The sequence below is a fragment of the Brettanomyces bruxellensis genome, chromosome 8 (assembly GCF_011074885.1).
Source record: "Brettanomyces bruxellensis chromosome 8, complete sequence".
NCBI classification, from domain to species: Eukaryota; Fungi; Ascomycota; class Pichiomycetes; order Pichiales; family Pichiaceae; genus Brettanomyces; species Brettanomyces bruxellensis.
Window position 1 is genome coordinate 1944430 of NC_054689.1, and position 14667 is coordinate 1959096.

At 37.0% G+C, this 14667-nt stretch overlaps 8 protein-coding genes across 8 annotated transcripts; 4 read left to right on the top strand and 4 right to left on the bottom strand.

Annotated features, from left to right (window-relative positions):
• Nucleotides 1-132: 132 nt before the first annotated feature.
• BRETT_001075 (uncharacterized protein) lies at nucleotides 133-1635 on the top strand (the record flags this gene model as incomplete). The annotated part of the gene is made up of 1 exon (XM_041279632.1): nucleotides 133-1635. One exon carries the CDS (start codon nucleotides 133-135, stop codon nucleotides 1633-1635), a length of 1503 nt encoding a protein of 500 aa, XP_041137846.1.
• A 108-nt stretch (nucleotides 1636-1743) lies between these two features.
• On the bottom strand, nucleotides 1744-3192 carry BRETT_001076 (uncharacterized protein; the record flags this gene model as incomplete). Its single annotated transcript, XM_041279633.1, has 3 exons — nucleotides 1744-2453; nucleotides 2480-3053; nucleotides 3163-3192. 3 exons carry the CDS (start codon nucleotides 3190-3192, stop codon nucleotides 1744-1746), a joined length of 1314 nt encoding a protein of 437 aa, XP_041137847.1.
• Nucleotides 3193-3458: 266 nt separating this feature from the next.
• On the bottom strand, nucleotides 3459-5350 carry BRETT_001077 (uncharacterized protein; the record flags this gene model as incomplete). The annotated part of the gene is made up of 2 exons (XM_041279634.1): nucleotides 3459-3828; nucleotides 3915-5350. 2 exons carry the CDS (start codon nucleotides 5348-5350, stop codon nucleotides 3459-3461), a joined length of 1806 nt encoding a protein of 601 aa, XP_041137848.1.
• Nucleotides 5351-5751: 401 nt separating this feature from the next.
• BRETT_001078 (uncharacterized protein) lies at nucleotides 5752-8710 on the top strand (the record flags this gene model as incomplete). Its single annotated transcript, XM_041279635.1, has 2 exons — nucleotides 5752-5774; nucleotides 5851-8710. 2 exons carry the CDS (start codon nucleotides 5752-5754, stop codon nucleotides 8708-8710), a joined length of 2883 nt encoding a protein of 960 aa, XP_041137849.1.
• A 155-nt stretch (nucleotides 8711-8865) lies between these two features.
• Nucleotides 8866-9830, bottom strand: BRETT_001079 (uncharacterized protein; the record flags this gene model as incomplete). The annotated part of the gene is made up of 2 exons (XM_041279636.1): nucleotides 8866-9575; nucleotides 9605-9830. The coding sequence occupies 2 exons, from the start codon at nucleotides 9828-9830 to the stop codon at nucleotides 8866-8868; spliced, it is 936 nt and encodes a 311-aa protein (XP_041137850.1).
• Nucleotides 9831-10355: 525 nt separating this feature from the next.
• Nucleotides 10356-11416, top strand: FPS1 (glycerol channel; the record flags this gene model as incomplete). The annotated part of the gene is given in 2 exon segments (XM_041279637.1): nucleotides 10356-10614; nucleotides 10629-11416. The coding sequence occupies 2 exon segments, from the start codon at nucleotides 10356-10358 to the stop codon at nucleotides 11414-11416; spliced, it is 1047 nt and encodes a 348-aa protein (XP_041137851.1).
• A 1119-nt stretch (nucleotides 11417-12535) lies between these two features.
• Nucleotides 12536-13353, top strand: BRETT_001081 (uncharacterized protein; the record flags this gene model as incomplete). Its single annotated transcript, XM_041279638.1, has 2 exons — nucleotides 12536-12727; nucleotides 12757-13353. The coding sequence occupies 2 exons, from the start codon at nucleotides 12536-12538 to the stop codon at nucleotides 13351-13353; spliced, it is 789 nt and encodes a 262-aa protein (XP_041137852.1).
• A 142-nt stretch (nucleotides 13354-13495) lies between these two features.
• BRETT_001082 (uncharacterized protein) lies at nucleotides 13496-14517 on the bottom strand (the record flags this gene model as incomplete). Its single annotated transcript, XM_041279639.1, has 2 exons — nucleotides 13496-14246; nucleotides 14270-14517. The coding sequence occupies 2 exons, from the start codon at nucleotides 14515-14517 to the stop codon at nucleotides 13496-13498; spliced, it is 999 nt and encodes a 332-aa protein (XP_041137853.1).
• Between the last annotated feature and the right edge of the window lie 150 nt (nucleotides 14518-14667).

Consider the following 14667-nt stretch of genomic DNA (forward strand, 5'->3'; position numbering starts at 1 on the left):
CGAGCTTCAGGCGGAACAACCATTAATATAAATATAACACTTTTGCTTCTTGTTACTAAACATACCAAACACAAGGACCGTCTTCTTGAAATTTCCTGTCATTATTCTTCCCTTATTGAAATCCCTTCTGATATGAATTCAAAAATCGAGAAGGAAGACGCAGAGTTATCTTCAGGCATGACTGGTTCCGATTCAGACATTGAGAGATACTCAGCGCATGAAAGAGTAGCTTCTTCACGAAATGATTTACTCAGATCCGTTACACAATATACAGAATTGTCTATGAGTAACGGGGTGGCCGAGGCTAGGGAGGAAATTAGCAAAACAAAAGGAGGCATTCCGGAAAGGAAAACTTCCACGTTCCTCTCAAAAGATGGAACCACAATCAGAAAAACATTTGCAAAACAATACTTTCCAATCATTCTCATATTATGCACATATCTCTTGGCAGTCTTTTCAATTTATTGGGGGGCAATGTATAAAAGGTCGACAAGGTTGGTCAACTTGAAAGTACTTGTTTCCGTGGAAAATGATCGATCTGGTGTGATTACAAACTCCCTTCTTACAGCAATTAAGATTCCTGAAATTCGGGAGATGTCAGGGTGGACTGTAAGAAACTACATGAGTGAGGAGGAAATAAAAAAGCTTGTTTATGAGCAGAAATACTGGGGCGCTATTTATGTCTCAAGTCCAGATATTTCAAGCGAATTCATGTCTGGCTTTCATGGAAACACATCAGCTGCTAATTTAACGGCTGTGAAAGGTTATATTGAGACTGGAAACGATATCATGGGTGTTCCTAATTACGTCAAGCCTGCTCTTCTTGCTCTTGATAGTGCTTATACGGAGATAATGAAGAGTAAAGTGTATCCGTCGATTATTGCCAATTTGTCCTCTACTGAATTTTCAGACTTACAGAAGAGCTCAGCTTTGACAAATTTCCCAGATATTGAAATTACTGATGGAAATCCATTAACAAATTATATTCTAATGGCACCGATGCAGGTTGGATTGATCTATATTATCATTTTGTGTCTTTTCCAAATTCTTTGGTTCATCAAGCTCAATGGTGATCTGGCCCCATTACTGAAGCCTGTTCACTATATAATATACAGGCTTGTGATATCGCAATGCAATTATCTCATTCTATCCTTATTTTATGCCACTCTTAACAGAGCGTTTCAGGTGGACATGCAAAAAGCATGGAAAGGTGGATTTGGCGTTTTCTGGATGTTCTCATTCCTTATCATGTCTGCTTGTGGAGGAGCCTGTGAAGTTATTGGTACTATTTCAATGGCAACACTTCCTCCCTTGATTGGTTTTTGGCTTTTGTTCTTCATAATATTGAATGTTTCTGCAACATTTGCTCCAATTCAGGTGTGCCCGAAGATTTTCAGAATTGCATATGCTTTACCAATAAGAAATGGCTATGATCTCATGAAAGTTGTTCTTATGAATACATATAAAGGATACGTTGGCAGATGTGTGGGCGTTTTAATTGCTTGGATAGTATTAAACAATATCCTTTTTCCATTCGCTTTGATCTTTTTTGCCTACATGTCTAAAAAGAAGATTAAGAAGCAGGCTGCCGCAAAGCTCGCAATGGAAGAGGAGAGTAAAATTAATACGCAATAGAGTGATTTTAAATAGTTGGTACACTAAGTAATTTTTGTTCATTATAAGAATAGCATTAGCATTAGCATTGAAATAAATATCGTAATCCCAGCACATAGATAAGGACCATCAGTGCTGCTGTTTTATTTTGGTATGCTCCATATATGGCCCAAGAATTTTGAAACTGCTTTCACAGTATTTTGATAGATCGCTTTCAAACTTCTTGAAATTAAGAAGCATAGGAACTTCTTTAAGTGGTATATATATGGGCTCCTGGCCAGTCAGTATGGAAACAGAAAGACTTGGAATCCGCACAATCTTTTTAATATTCTTTGGAGCGTAAAGTTGCCAAACATCAGCTGACTCCAGATGGGTCGTGTTATCCAGCTCAATGAATCCAATGTTTTCAAATATCAAATCAATCTTGCCTTCAAAAGGAGGAATAATATATCGTCTAATCATGGGTTTCACAAACTTTCCTGAACTTATCATGTGTTCATAGCCATCCGTGTATGTGTTATATAGAGCTAATTTTCCATACAAAAATCTGCGGTACTTGAACGAACTTACTCCCCTCGGCTTAAGAAAGAACACATCATTAACAGAAAAAACTTGGGAAGGGATAGATGGGTTTAATAGGATAGAACGTTGTTTGTGATCAAATCTAAACTGTTGCTGAAGGTTTAATCTATACTTCTTATCTAATATTCCGTAAATTCCCTTGCGATGATGCAGAAATCCCGGGGTATCAATCAAAGTGGAATCCAAAGCACTTATCTCATACTCAAAGTTCTTTCTTGTCGAAAATGGGTATGGAGATATTGAATAATAATAATTAGCTTTGGATGGTGAAAGTCCATCGTACCTTTTTTGTCGACATTCTTCATTGTTGATGAAGTACTAGCTGTCGGCACATTTCGTAAAATCATTCGCATAAGTCTTTTAGCAAGGGTAGATTTTCCTGTGTTACCTACTCCAATAATAAAGCATTTGCAGGACTCCAAGGATAAGTGTTGATACAAATTCACGATTGGGGCCGAAATTTTATTAGTCATAACGAAAATATGGGAAGGATCAACTTTGAAATCCATATTTATTTGTAAATTATGTGACCACGCAGGAAGAGTCTGCCTGTAGTAGGACTCGTATCGCCTTATATTAGCAATACTTAAATCATCAGTAATATTATCCAGCATGTTAATAATGAAATAAGTTCTACTAATATCTAAATTTCTTAGTTTCATAATCCTGAAGAAACGTTTTGTCAATGATAGGGGAAAATCTCTTGCGTCGAGGCAGTACAAAATGTAAGGATTTGAACCCGCCGAAATTGTACAAAGAACGTCATCCAATGATGCTGGTAAAATATCAAGAACTTGACGCATATAACTTTGTATCGGCCGTTTTTCCATCAGTTTCACAAATTGCTCTTGCTTATCCTTTGGAATGTTAATGTAACATTTTCTGTGTGTAGTGCAAAACGGTCGGAGAGAGGTGACTGTTAAGTGAGTAGTATAGTAGGGCTTCTCCAAACTCTTGAATGCCAACTGTAATGTTCGAATCGACTGCATGAACCATTAATGTGTATAGATTCAGTATTTATTTTATATGCTATTATCCTAATTTACACTAACTTTGAAGCTTGGAAACTGCCTTTAATCGTGAAAATTATGATAAAGCATCCGAGTTAGGTACAAAAAAAAAGAAATAAAAGATACAGATGTATGTGCGAAAAAGACAAAAAAAGGATCGGTCCCATATACGGATCCGAGGTAGCTGTTACTATCTAAAAAAATGTACTTTATCCAAAATCATGATACGTTATCATTACTATTATTAAAAGATTATCTGCGTCCAGGATCTCCAAGATCAATTTCATGAAGATCAGCAGATCCCTCTAATGCTGACAATATATTTGGCGCAGGGTCCCGAATTTTATTATCCAATTTCTTTTCCGAATCATCCAGTTTCGAACTCATATTAGAAGACATTTCATCATTTGAAAAAATAGCCGACTCGGAAACATTAGGATCTGATTTCACAGAGACAGATGATAACGGAATATTAGCTCCACAATTTTCTAGGAAAAACGAATGATCGATGAGAGGGCCTTGAAAATGATATTTTCCCCAACTATACCACAAAGCGGTAATAAAAAATGCAAACAAGAAAAACACAACGAAAGCGTAATTCATCGACTCAACATCAATAAATCTAGATGGAGGGAATAGAGAAACACAATAGTGCATAAAATGAAAAAGCAACTGAGTAGGTTAATCACATACCCAAATTTCCTTAACTTAAATGCTGCACCCCTTATCTTCTTTCTTTTATTTAATATTGACCCTAATATCGGAATACCATTCGCAACATTCAAAGCAATAACAGAACACCCGATAAATGCACTGAATGCGGACGATGATACCAGAGAAAAAAGTCCAAAAATACAAGCGACGAAAACAGAAAGAAGCAAAGCATTTGTTGGAACTATTTGTTCACCTTCTGTAGTATCCACCTTCTGCCATAGGTTATCAAATGGCAATCCATGATCTCTTCCAAATGCATAGACAGCTCTTGACGCTGTAGTCAAGGTTCCTATAGTTGCAAAGAAAAGAGAGCCCACAATAAGGAGAACTAAAACCATAGAAACCAAAAATGATCTTGTGGAAAGCTTGAAAACTATGTCTATTGGGAAAATATCTGGATTGTCATCAAGGAGCTTTGTGAGATCTGGGAGAATCGTTAAAATCGGTAGAATAAATGATATTCCAATAACAGAACTCATTAACACAGCAAATATCATTCCCTTTGGAATGGAACGCTCTGGATTCTTCACCTCTTCACTCATAGAAACAATGGATCCATAGCCATTAAATGTCATAGATGAAAACTGAATGGCACCAATTATGAATGCAAGCCAGTTGGGCCATCCACTTCGTTTCCCATCAAAATGAGTAAAAATATATTTAATATCATGGTGCTCTGTGGAAAAGATAATCAAAAGAATGTCCATAATCAAAATTGTATATATTGTCCAGTAGATGCATAAAGTATTGAGCTTTTCAAGGTGCTTCTGAAATTGAAGGTTAACAAGACCTGCCAGCACAACTATAACGATGTATAACAAAAAAACAATTAGATCATCATGTTTATAATCAGACTGCTTTAGTCCGAATATCGATAGTATGAATTGTGATCCGCCGAAAGCACATGAAACAAACATGAGCCAATTTCCAATAATAAGAAACCAACCAGTAAACCAGGAGGCGGGAAGCGCATAATCCTTACTGGCTAAAAGATATCCATAATGATAGACACCACCGGAAGTTGGAAACTTGGATGCAATCTCACTAAGTGATAATGAAATAAGAATAGTAAAGAAACTAAATAAAACCCATCCCCAAAAGATTGTCACACTTCCTCCACATATTAATCCAACCGAAAGCGTTGTGGAAATACCAAATGGAACGTTCATTAAAGAGAAACCCAATCCCACAATGGAAGCCACTGAGAAATTATTTCGAAGTTCATGTTTGTAGTTGAAATGTTCAATTTCTTCTGAATTATCATCATCCAGATATATTTCTTCTACGACGTGTTCTCCAATTCCTCTAAGAGTACGTCCAATTCTTTCTGTGTTCAAAATATCCGAAGTGGGAAGAGATATGTATCCATGATTTCTGGAATTACCACTATTTTCTATGGTACCCAATGTATCGGAATTACGCTGGACCATTTGTAGAATTGACTAGTGGATGATGAATATTATCCAAAGTAGTGTCCTCTCATTTACTGCGTAATATACTGCACTTCTCTGACCCTTTTTTGCCGGAAATTCCTATTCCTTCAACAATAAAATAACAAATATGACGGTAGATAATTAAGGATACAGATGTCTTCTGAAATGATAGAATACGTTCTGGTGTCAAAGATTTTTGAAATACGGGAATGTACTGTACTTGCCTATCTGGAGAACCATATCTTATTTTTATTTTAATTTTTTGTTCGGTTTTTTCTTCAGCAAGAAAATAATAAATGTAAAAATGAAGGGTGTAAGTTAGTAAAGCCTATCTCACCGGGTACTACACAGTTGTCGAAACATATTTCAGCCAAATTGTGGTTCTACCCAATATTCCAATGAGTACTGAAGAGTATGATGAGTTTGGAACCCTATAGGGGTCACAAGTGAGGATGATTCGTCGATTAATTCATCTGAAGAGACAACTTCATCTGAAGAGAGCTATGTCAGCGAGCATCAAAGGAGAACCTGGAAGAAGACATAAATTCTGGAGTGAAAAATTTAACAACAAATGATGAAGAGGAAGAGAAAATCATAATTCATTCTAAAAGCTCAACAGATAGTAGCTTTCAGAATTTTGGGCCAGATGTTGAAACAGTGTATGCAACACAGGATGCACTTGAACCAGAAATACCAATAGTTGAATCGCTAAAGAATGAAAAGTTTACGATTGAGGAAGAGAGCCTACCAAAGACAACATATTCAAAACAATATTTATCTGACTTGCTACACATACCATCCAAGATTCGTAATGTTTCAATTTGTGGAGGATTGCAATCAGGAAAGACATCGTTTATTGACTTACTTGTCGATGAAACTCATTTAAGAGATCATAAGAATAATGAAAACAATAATATAAAATACACGGATAATAAAGTATTAGAGGTGGAGCGTGGAATATCAATACATTCATCTATGATGACTCTTTTATTATCAAACTCGAAAGGCAACTCTATCGCATTTAATGTCTTTGACACACCAGGTCATTCAAGTTTTATTGATGACGTGAATTCTTCAATTAATTTATCAGATAATGTAATTCTAGTGGTGGATGTTGCTGAGGATGTTCCAGAATCTCTTTCGACTGTAATAAATGTTGCATTAAGTTCTAATTGCAAGCTTTTTTTGATGATAAGCAAGCTAGATCGATTGTTTTTAGAACTAAGACTAACTCCATTGGATGCTTATTATAAGATTCGAAAGATCATTGATAATGTTAACAAATACTTGAAAATGAAAGGTGCCTCCGATCATATACTATTCAATCCTACAAGAGGTAATGTCTTCTTTGAATCAGCACATCTTAATTGCTGTTTTACTCTTGATAGTTTTGCAGACATTTACAGAGCCAAAATACACCAAGACCTCTCAGATACATTTTCAAAATCATTGTGGGGTGATGTCTATTACCTGGATGGTCACTTTACGACGAAGACTGCCAATAAAATTAAGTCTGCCAATGAACGAACTTTTGTGAAATTCATCTTAGAACCAATCTATAAATTGGCCATGATGGTATTGACAATGCCTGCGAAGAAATTAGAATATTACGTTAGGGAGAAGTTAGGAATTCACACAATTAGTCATCCACAATTTAAACAAGACCCATCTGATGTTTTGAGGACACTATTTAAAAAATACTTTGGTGAAACGCAGTGTTCATTTACGGATATGATCCAGTCCTATGGAGTATCACCTATTGAAAACAATATCAATGCATTCCAATATAATCAAACTAATTTGGAATTTCCGGAACAATCTTTATCCTCTGTGCAAAAATGCGACTCATCTGGCCCTTTAATCGCCAAAGTTTCCAGACTTGTAAATACATCCGATGGATCTAGGTTTTATGCCGAAGTGCGAGTGTTTTCTGGTACTTTAAAGTCGAAGTCTTCTGTGATTCTTCTAGGAGAAACGTATTCCAGTGAGTTCAATGAGGACATGAAAATTCAGAAAATAAAGAAAACCTTTTTGAATGATACAAGATATAGAATAGAGGTTGGAGAGATACCTGCTGGTGCAATTGGATTGATCTCCGGTCATGAAATAGACACATTTATAACTAGAACAGCGACAATTTATGATGAGGACGCTTTCAAACCGAATTTTTCAATTCTTAAACCATTCAAGCATGTTATACAGCCTGTGTTTAAGGTTGCAGTACAGCCAGAGAATCCATCAGATATGGGAAGCCTTATTTCCGGATTGAAAATGATAAGCCGTGAATATGCAGGATGTGAAATAACAGTTGAAGAAGGCGGTGATCAAGCAATATCTGGATACAGCGAGCTCTATTTGGATTGCTTACTGCATGATTTACGGAAACTCTACTCAAATATCGATATAAAGGTTAGCGATCCAATGACTAGATTTGCAGAAACTTGTGCTGATACATCAATGGTGAAACTTCCTACAAATTCGGTGAACGGACACAATTCAATTACAATAATAGCCGAGCCACTGGATGAGGAACTCACCAATGATATAGCAAGCGGTAAATTACCTCTAGATCCGAAAACAAGAAAACTTTCTAAAATACTCAGAAAAAGGTATCAATGGGATTCACTTGCTGCACGATCTGTCTGGGCATTTGGTCCATTGGAGAATCACAGTGTGAGTATATTATGTGACGACACTTTGCCGGATGAGGTTGATAAGGAAAGATTGCTCTTTGCCAGGGATTCGATAATTCAAGGGTTTAGATGGGCATCTAGAGAAGGACCATTGTGTGAAGAGCCTATTCGTGGAGTTAGATTTAGGATTATAGATGCAGACATTTCATCCGACTATAATGAAGCAAACGGGGCCCAGCTTATTCAAATGACTAGACAAGCTTGCTACTGTGCAATCATGACAGCAACTCCACAATTACTAGAACCAGTGTTTAAAGTTGACATGACAAGCAACGGCTCGTTGGGAAAATCACTTTCGAATATTATATCCAAAAGACGTGGCCGGGTTGTTTCTGACAAACCGGTTGATGGTACACAACTATTTAGAATAACAGGCTTTGTCCCTGTTATTGATAGCGTCGGTTTGGAGACTGATATTAGACTATTAACACAAGGTAAAGCAATGTGTGAAATGACATTTGCGAAGTGGCAGACGGCACCGGGTGATCCTTTAGATAAGTCTTGCTATCTTCCAATATTGCGACCTGTTCCAATCGCTTCACTCGCTAGAGACTTTACACTAAAAACAAGGAAGCGGAAGGGTCTTGATGGAGGTCCAACCCTCGAGAATTACGTGGACCATGAAACATGGGAAAAACTTCGGGCTACTAATCTGTTTGTGTAGTGGTCTTTCTACAAAATAGATTCGATAGAATGTATATTTTATTTCAGAAGGCGTCATCTTCAAGAAAATCGTAGAGAAGGTGAACCTATAATTAGTTTATGCTAATAATTAATCTAAATTTTGCTACCATACATATATTTTCAAAAAGTCTCTGATTATCTCTTCCATCTGCTTCTTTTGCTTTTTCCCAATCTTTTCTTTCCCTTTCCCTTAGCCGACATTTGGCGTTGAATTCTTCTCTTCTTTCTGGATAGTCCTTGAGGTGTCTGAGAAGCCTCCTCCAATTCGATATTAAATTCTTCCTCTCCGATATCATTGTTCTGTCTTCTCTTTCTAAGAGATTTAATCTTATCCATAGTTTCCCTTTTCTCCTTCTGTCTCTCTTGAAGTGTTTCATGTTGAACCTGCTTGCCAAACTTCTTGAGCTCTCTTTGTCTTCTGGCATCTTCTTTAGCTTTCTTCTCAGATGCTTCTTGAATAAGTTTACTTTTGAGTTTTTCCATATGCTCATCGGACTTGACCATTTCGGCAAAATAATCTGCAGGGCGTGAAAAAGGTATCTTTAGAGCAAGAAGCTTCTTCTTACCTTCAGTAGCAGCATCAAGCCCTTGCTTCACAAATTGAAGCTCTCTTTCTGTGTCATCATATAAATCTGTGATTTGGGACTCCACTCTAGTAGTGTAAGTTATGGCCTGCGACTCGTCAAACTGATACTTTTCCCATGGTATTCTTATCCTTTCGTACACTTCCTTTATAGCAGCTGTGTTATTAATTTTGAGTTTCGTATGTGGTATTGCATCTGTGTCAGCACCAACATCTGCATTGTTGTACAAAATCTCCTCTTTATTATCACTGGTAGGCTTTTCTTCATTTTGGCATCCGCAGTGTGAGAACCCTCAAATTCTTCGACTTCCTTCTCATCCTCACTTTCTTCAAGAACGTTCAAATCAAGCTTATCATCATTATCATCATTATCTGGCTCTTCTTGTTCTGACTTTTTCGAGTGATCAGGCACATTCTTCTGCTTTTTCTTCTCCGCTTTCTTGAGAAGACGCTTTTCCTTCTTACTCAACGAATGACTGACATATTTTGAGTCAGTTAAAACACCTGCATCCACCATATCTTGACCTATTAATAACGCAATTTACAGTAGTTATGATCCAGAAACAGATGGTATAAGAAGCACCCTATGCTATTTTTTAGTAGGTGTAAGATAGCCAGCTCATATAACTTTTTCAGGTTCGAAAATTTTTATTTTTTTTGTTTGTTTGTTTGGAAGCTCTACCCACTCGGAAAAGATGTGGGATAGATGGATCAAATTTCAACAATCGGTGAAACTTTTTTTGATCGCTCTGTTATGGGTGGGCTGTCTAGCAGGACTAGCTAGGTTCGAGTGAAAAAAAAAAAAAGGAAAAAAACCTATCTATTCGAATAGCTGAATATTCACAAAATTACGCGGCCCAATGAAAAGTACTATGGTAATCGTCGCTCCGCCTAATTCTTAGTATAAATATATATGTGCATATCTGCCTCGGTTCAGTCATCCTATTCTTTAATATATTACACTTCTGTGTTCAGCATATTTAAGACATTCAATTATTTATTTTTAGTAGACCTATAGAGTTAGAAAAGTTTATTGCACATAATGAAGATCGATAAAAAGCAATCAAGAGAAAAGTTTTTGACGGTATTCCCTCAAATTGTGAAGGAGACTACCGATGTTCTCAAGAGTTATGGCATGCCCCAGGATGCCATTGAGTGGTATACAAAGAATTTGAACTACAATACACCATCAGGTAAATTGAACAGAGGTCTTTCCGTTGTTGATACCTATGGAATCTTGAAGGGCTACGAGACTTATGATGATTTCTCAGAAGATGAATACAAACTCTCTGCAATTCTTGGTTGGTGTATTGAGCTTTTGCAGGCAACTTTTTGGTTGCAGATGATATCATGGATAAATCATTAACCAGAAGGGGACACACCTGTTGGTACAGGGTTGAAGAGGTTCAGGAAATTGCTGTCAATGATGCATTCATGCTTGAGGGTGCAATTTACATTCTTCTTAAGAAGTACTTCTCCAAGAAGCCTTATTATGTTAAGGTCATGGAGCTCTTCCACGATGTTACCTTTAAAACCGAGTGTGGTCAGCTATTAGACTTGATTACAGCTCCAGAGGATAAGGTCGATCTTGCAAAGTTCTCTCTTAACAAGCAAATGTTTATCATTACTTATAAGACTGCATTCTACAGTTTCTACCTTCCAGTTGCTCTTGCTATGCACATGGCTGGTGTCGATGACGAATCCGATTTGAAACAAGCCAGTGACGTTTTGATTCCATTGGGACAGTACTTCCAAATTCAGGATGATTATCTTGACTGCTTCGGTAAGCCAGAGGACATCGGTAAGATTGGAACCGATATCCAGGATAACAAATGCTCATGGGTTGTCAACACTGCACTCGAAATTTGTAATGCAGAGCAGAGAAAATTGTTAGATGAGAACTACGGAAGAAAAGATCCTGTTAAAGAGAAGAAGTGTAAAGATTTATTTATTGCCTTGAAGATTGATGACCGTTTCCACCAATACGAGGAGGATATTGTTTCCAAAATTAGGAAGAATATCTCCAATATCGATGAGACCAGAGGATTCAAGAAGCAGACGTTGACAGCATTCTTGGACAAGATTTACAAGAGAAAGAAATAAATGACAAATCAAATTGTATGATTCAATTTTTTTGGAACTATGTACTGGTTGCTTTTGAAGCTCTTCGCTTTCAAATATGTATCTATATTTAGTATGGGTTTGTATAGGTGAAATCGCATGGCCGACAATTAGAGCACACTTTATAAATTTATCATGTACAGGCAAACCTCTCTTGATTGTTCAATTTCTGATACCGGTACCAGCCATCGGTGGATATTCATGCGAAGTTGTTGAATCATTTGGATGCTTACAAGCGCACCAATTGGATTTTGGTGCCTTCGACATTGCAGAGGGAATATGCCTTCCACATCCAATCCAAGAAGCCTTATGACAGGTTGGACAAGTAGCTGGCATACACATAGTTATGATTCGAGAATATATTTTAACGTAGTTATCTTATTTTTCCATTTTCATCGGACTAAAATAAGCTTAATTAAAATTTGCCAGTGAAGTGAGGATATTCAAATAATTTATATGATATTTTCATGCGTTTTTGTTCTAGATCTCTTGAATTTGAAAGGAACTACGACGAAATCTCAAAAAAATCGATCTCGGATACCACAGACAAAATTGATTGATCTCCTTGCCATAAGGATCGATCGTGTAAATCTTTTCCCAGGCATCACAGTTTACGCATTCATATTTTTTCAAAACTTAAGGATCCCTTGTATATTTTACAGGGACTTACTTGGTTATATTGAATTCAGATACCGAGGAATATGAAAAAAAAAAGTTACATATATATGTATATATATTTATCTATCTACACTACGGATGATAGAACTTACATCTGAAATATACATAGCGTGGTTGTGCATCATGTATTTTCCAAGCTGGAATGTGCGTGGCTAATTTCTTCCTCCCAGCAAGTATAGATAGAATCCGCTTTGCCATACAATTCTTTCAAAGAAATTATAACATCCGTACCTAATTAATATATAATTATTGGAACGAGATCAACTAAATAAAACTAAATTACCGAACCGCCGCGAAAACTGGAATTTCGTATCTCCTGATCTATGTCACTTGATCACTTTCTTATGTAAGCTATAGAGATACATCATATCCACCGTATTTTTCCCCAGTATATTAATTTTACGCCAATAATAATATTTAATAATGAACGAAAGGTCGTCTTCTCAAGATTCGCTCGAAAGAACGGAGGAACCTCCCACTAAAAGAGTCAAAATTGAACCAATTTCAGAAGAGGCCGAGACACGTGACAACCTCACGTCAGATAAATTGGAAAACGATGAGGAAGCAAAACATATAAATGAAACTGTCGGTGAACAGAATGAAAAAATACAGAAGGTACTACGACACAGATATTACACCACGAGTCTAAAACCGTGAGTTCGAAAGTGGAACAGGACAAAGAAAGCAACAATCAAGTCTTAGATCCTAGTATTACTGCACAAAGCGAAGAAGTCAAATCAAGTATATCAAATGCTGTTGCCCATGCTAAGGCAGCGATTGGAGCAAAGATATCTGGTGTTTCAAGTATTTGTGCTTCGTCTGAATCACCATTAAAGGTTCCAACTGCCACGGAAATTCCACCGGAATCAGAGAAACCAGCAAGAGGTTCTCCAGCTTGGCAACAGTTGCGTAAACTTAATCACAAAGAGGTGGAGAGAAGAAGAAGAGAGTCTATAAATCAGGCCATAAAAGAACTCCGTGAGCTACTACCAACCCAGAATAGTAATAAATCTCAAACAATTAAAAGAGCGGCAGAGTACATACGGAGGTTAAGAGAAAATGAAAATGCAAATATTGAAAAATGGACATTGGAAAAACTTATTACCGACCAAGCGGTCAATGAGTTGGCTAATTCTAATGAAAAGCTCAAGAGTGAATTGGAGAAAGCCTACAGGGAGATAGAGATTTGGAAAAAGCATTTCCTTGAGATTAAAGCGAAGCTCAAGGATGGTAAAAACTAGTTGAACCGTTATATATGGATGTGTACACTTCCTTCGGGCTACTTTATGTCCGGAGTTTGCTATTTTAGTTGTATTTGTTTCTTTTGTTGTGTATTATAAGCATGTCATCTTTTTCTTTTTTATCAAAAAGTATATTGAAGTGTTAAAGTTCCACATCCCTTACAAGTATCCCTTCAGTACCTTGACCTAGAGCTCCAAAGAGATCAAAGTCGATGAACATTTGTCCGGTCCTTGTATCCAAATGTGAAGAGCCGCCATTAAATCTTGTTATCGAACTGCTTCCTGCGTACATCATCTTATCCTCTACCCCGCTTCGATTGCAGACAACGAAGAGAATAGGCTTTCCAAAATGCGTATTTGTGTAAAACGGATCCACTCGTAAAATCCAATATCTTGCAGTCTTCTTATCTGGTACCTCTCTTTTATATTCAGAGCCCTCATCAGGTGACAATATTATGTCGTTAAGTTTGTCTTGGTTGTTAATTTCAAAAGGAATTTTCTTCTCATACAAAGCAGAGTATTTAGCAACATCTTTTGCAGTCCAATCTTCACTCCAACTAGTATTAAGCCAGGCAGTTGGTACTAGAGCCAAATCAACATTGTTCTTATAGCAAAAGTTGGCAAATTCGTACTTTTCAAAGGGTGCCTTAAACTTATAGGGATTTAAATCCATGCATATGCCAATCGCGGTCTTGAAAACTCTTCCCCTAATTTCAAGATTAAAGGCTTCAAACCCATTAGGGGATTCCTCACATCCCCATTGCTCATCTGTCTCGTATAAAAAGGACTTTCTATAATTATGAATAATTTTACCCGTGGGTGAAATTAGTACCGCAGAGTTGTAGATTTTGTAGCCACTTTGTGGCTTGGGTAAGATGAATTTCTCGGGTAGCCTATTAAAGTGTGGCAATGATACTCTTCAGAAAGATGCCTTCCAAAATTGTAGCTCTTTCCCTCACCTTTAACTTCCAAATACGGTTCTATTTGAGCTTTGTCCCTAAAATTATAGCCGGTAATGGCAAGTTCCGGTAATACGATTAAATCAGGACTATGCCCATTGCTTTTGCTGAATCCCAATTGAATAATCCTGGATGCCCTCTTGATATTGGCCTCTATCTGGCCGATTACAGAGTTTAACTGAACAGCAGCAATTGTGAGTTTCATGATAGTCTAATAAAGGGAAGCCTATAAAGCTCCATAGATAAATAAGATAATACTTCATAAGAAACTTTCAAATTTTGAGCACCTCAGAGAAACGGGGAAAAGTTAAGAAAATGATGGGGAAAAATACGGGGGTGCTGAGCGACAATAACC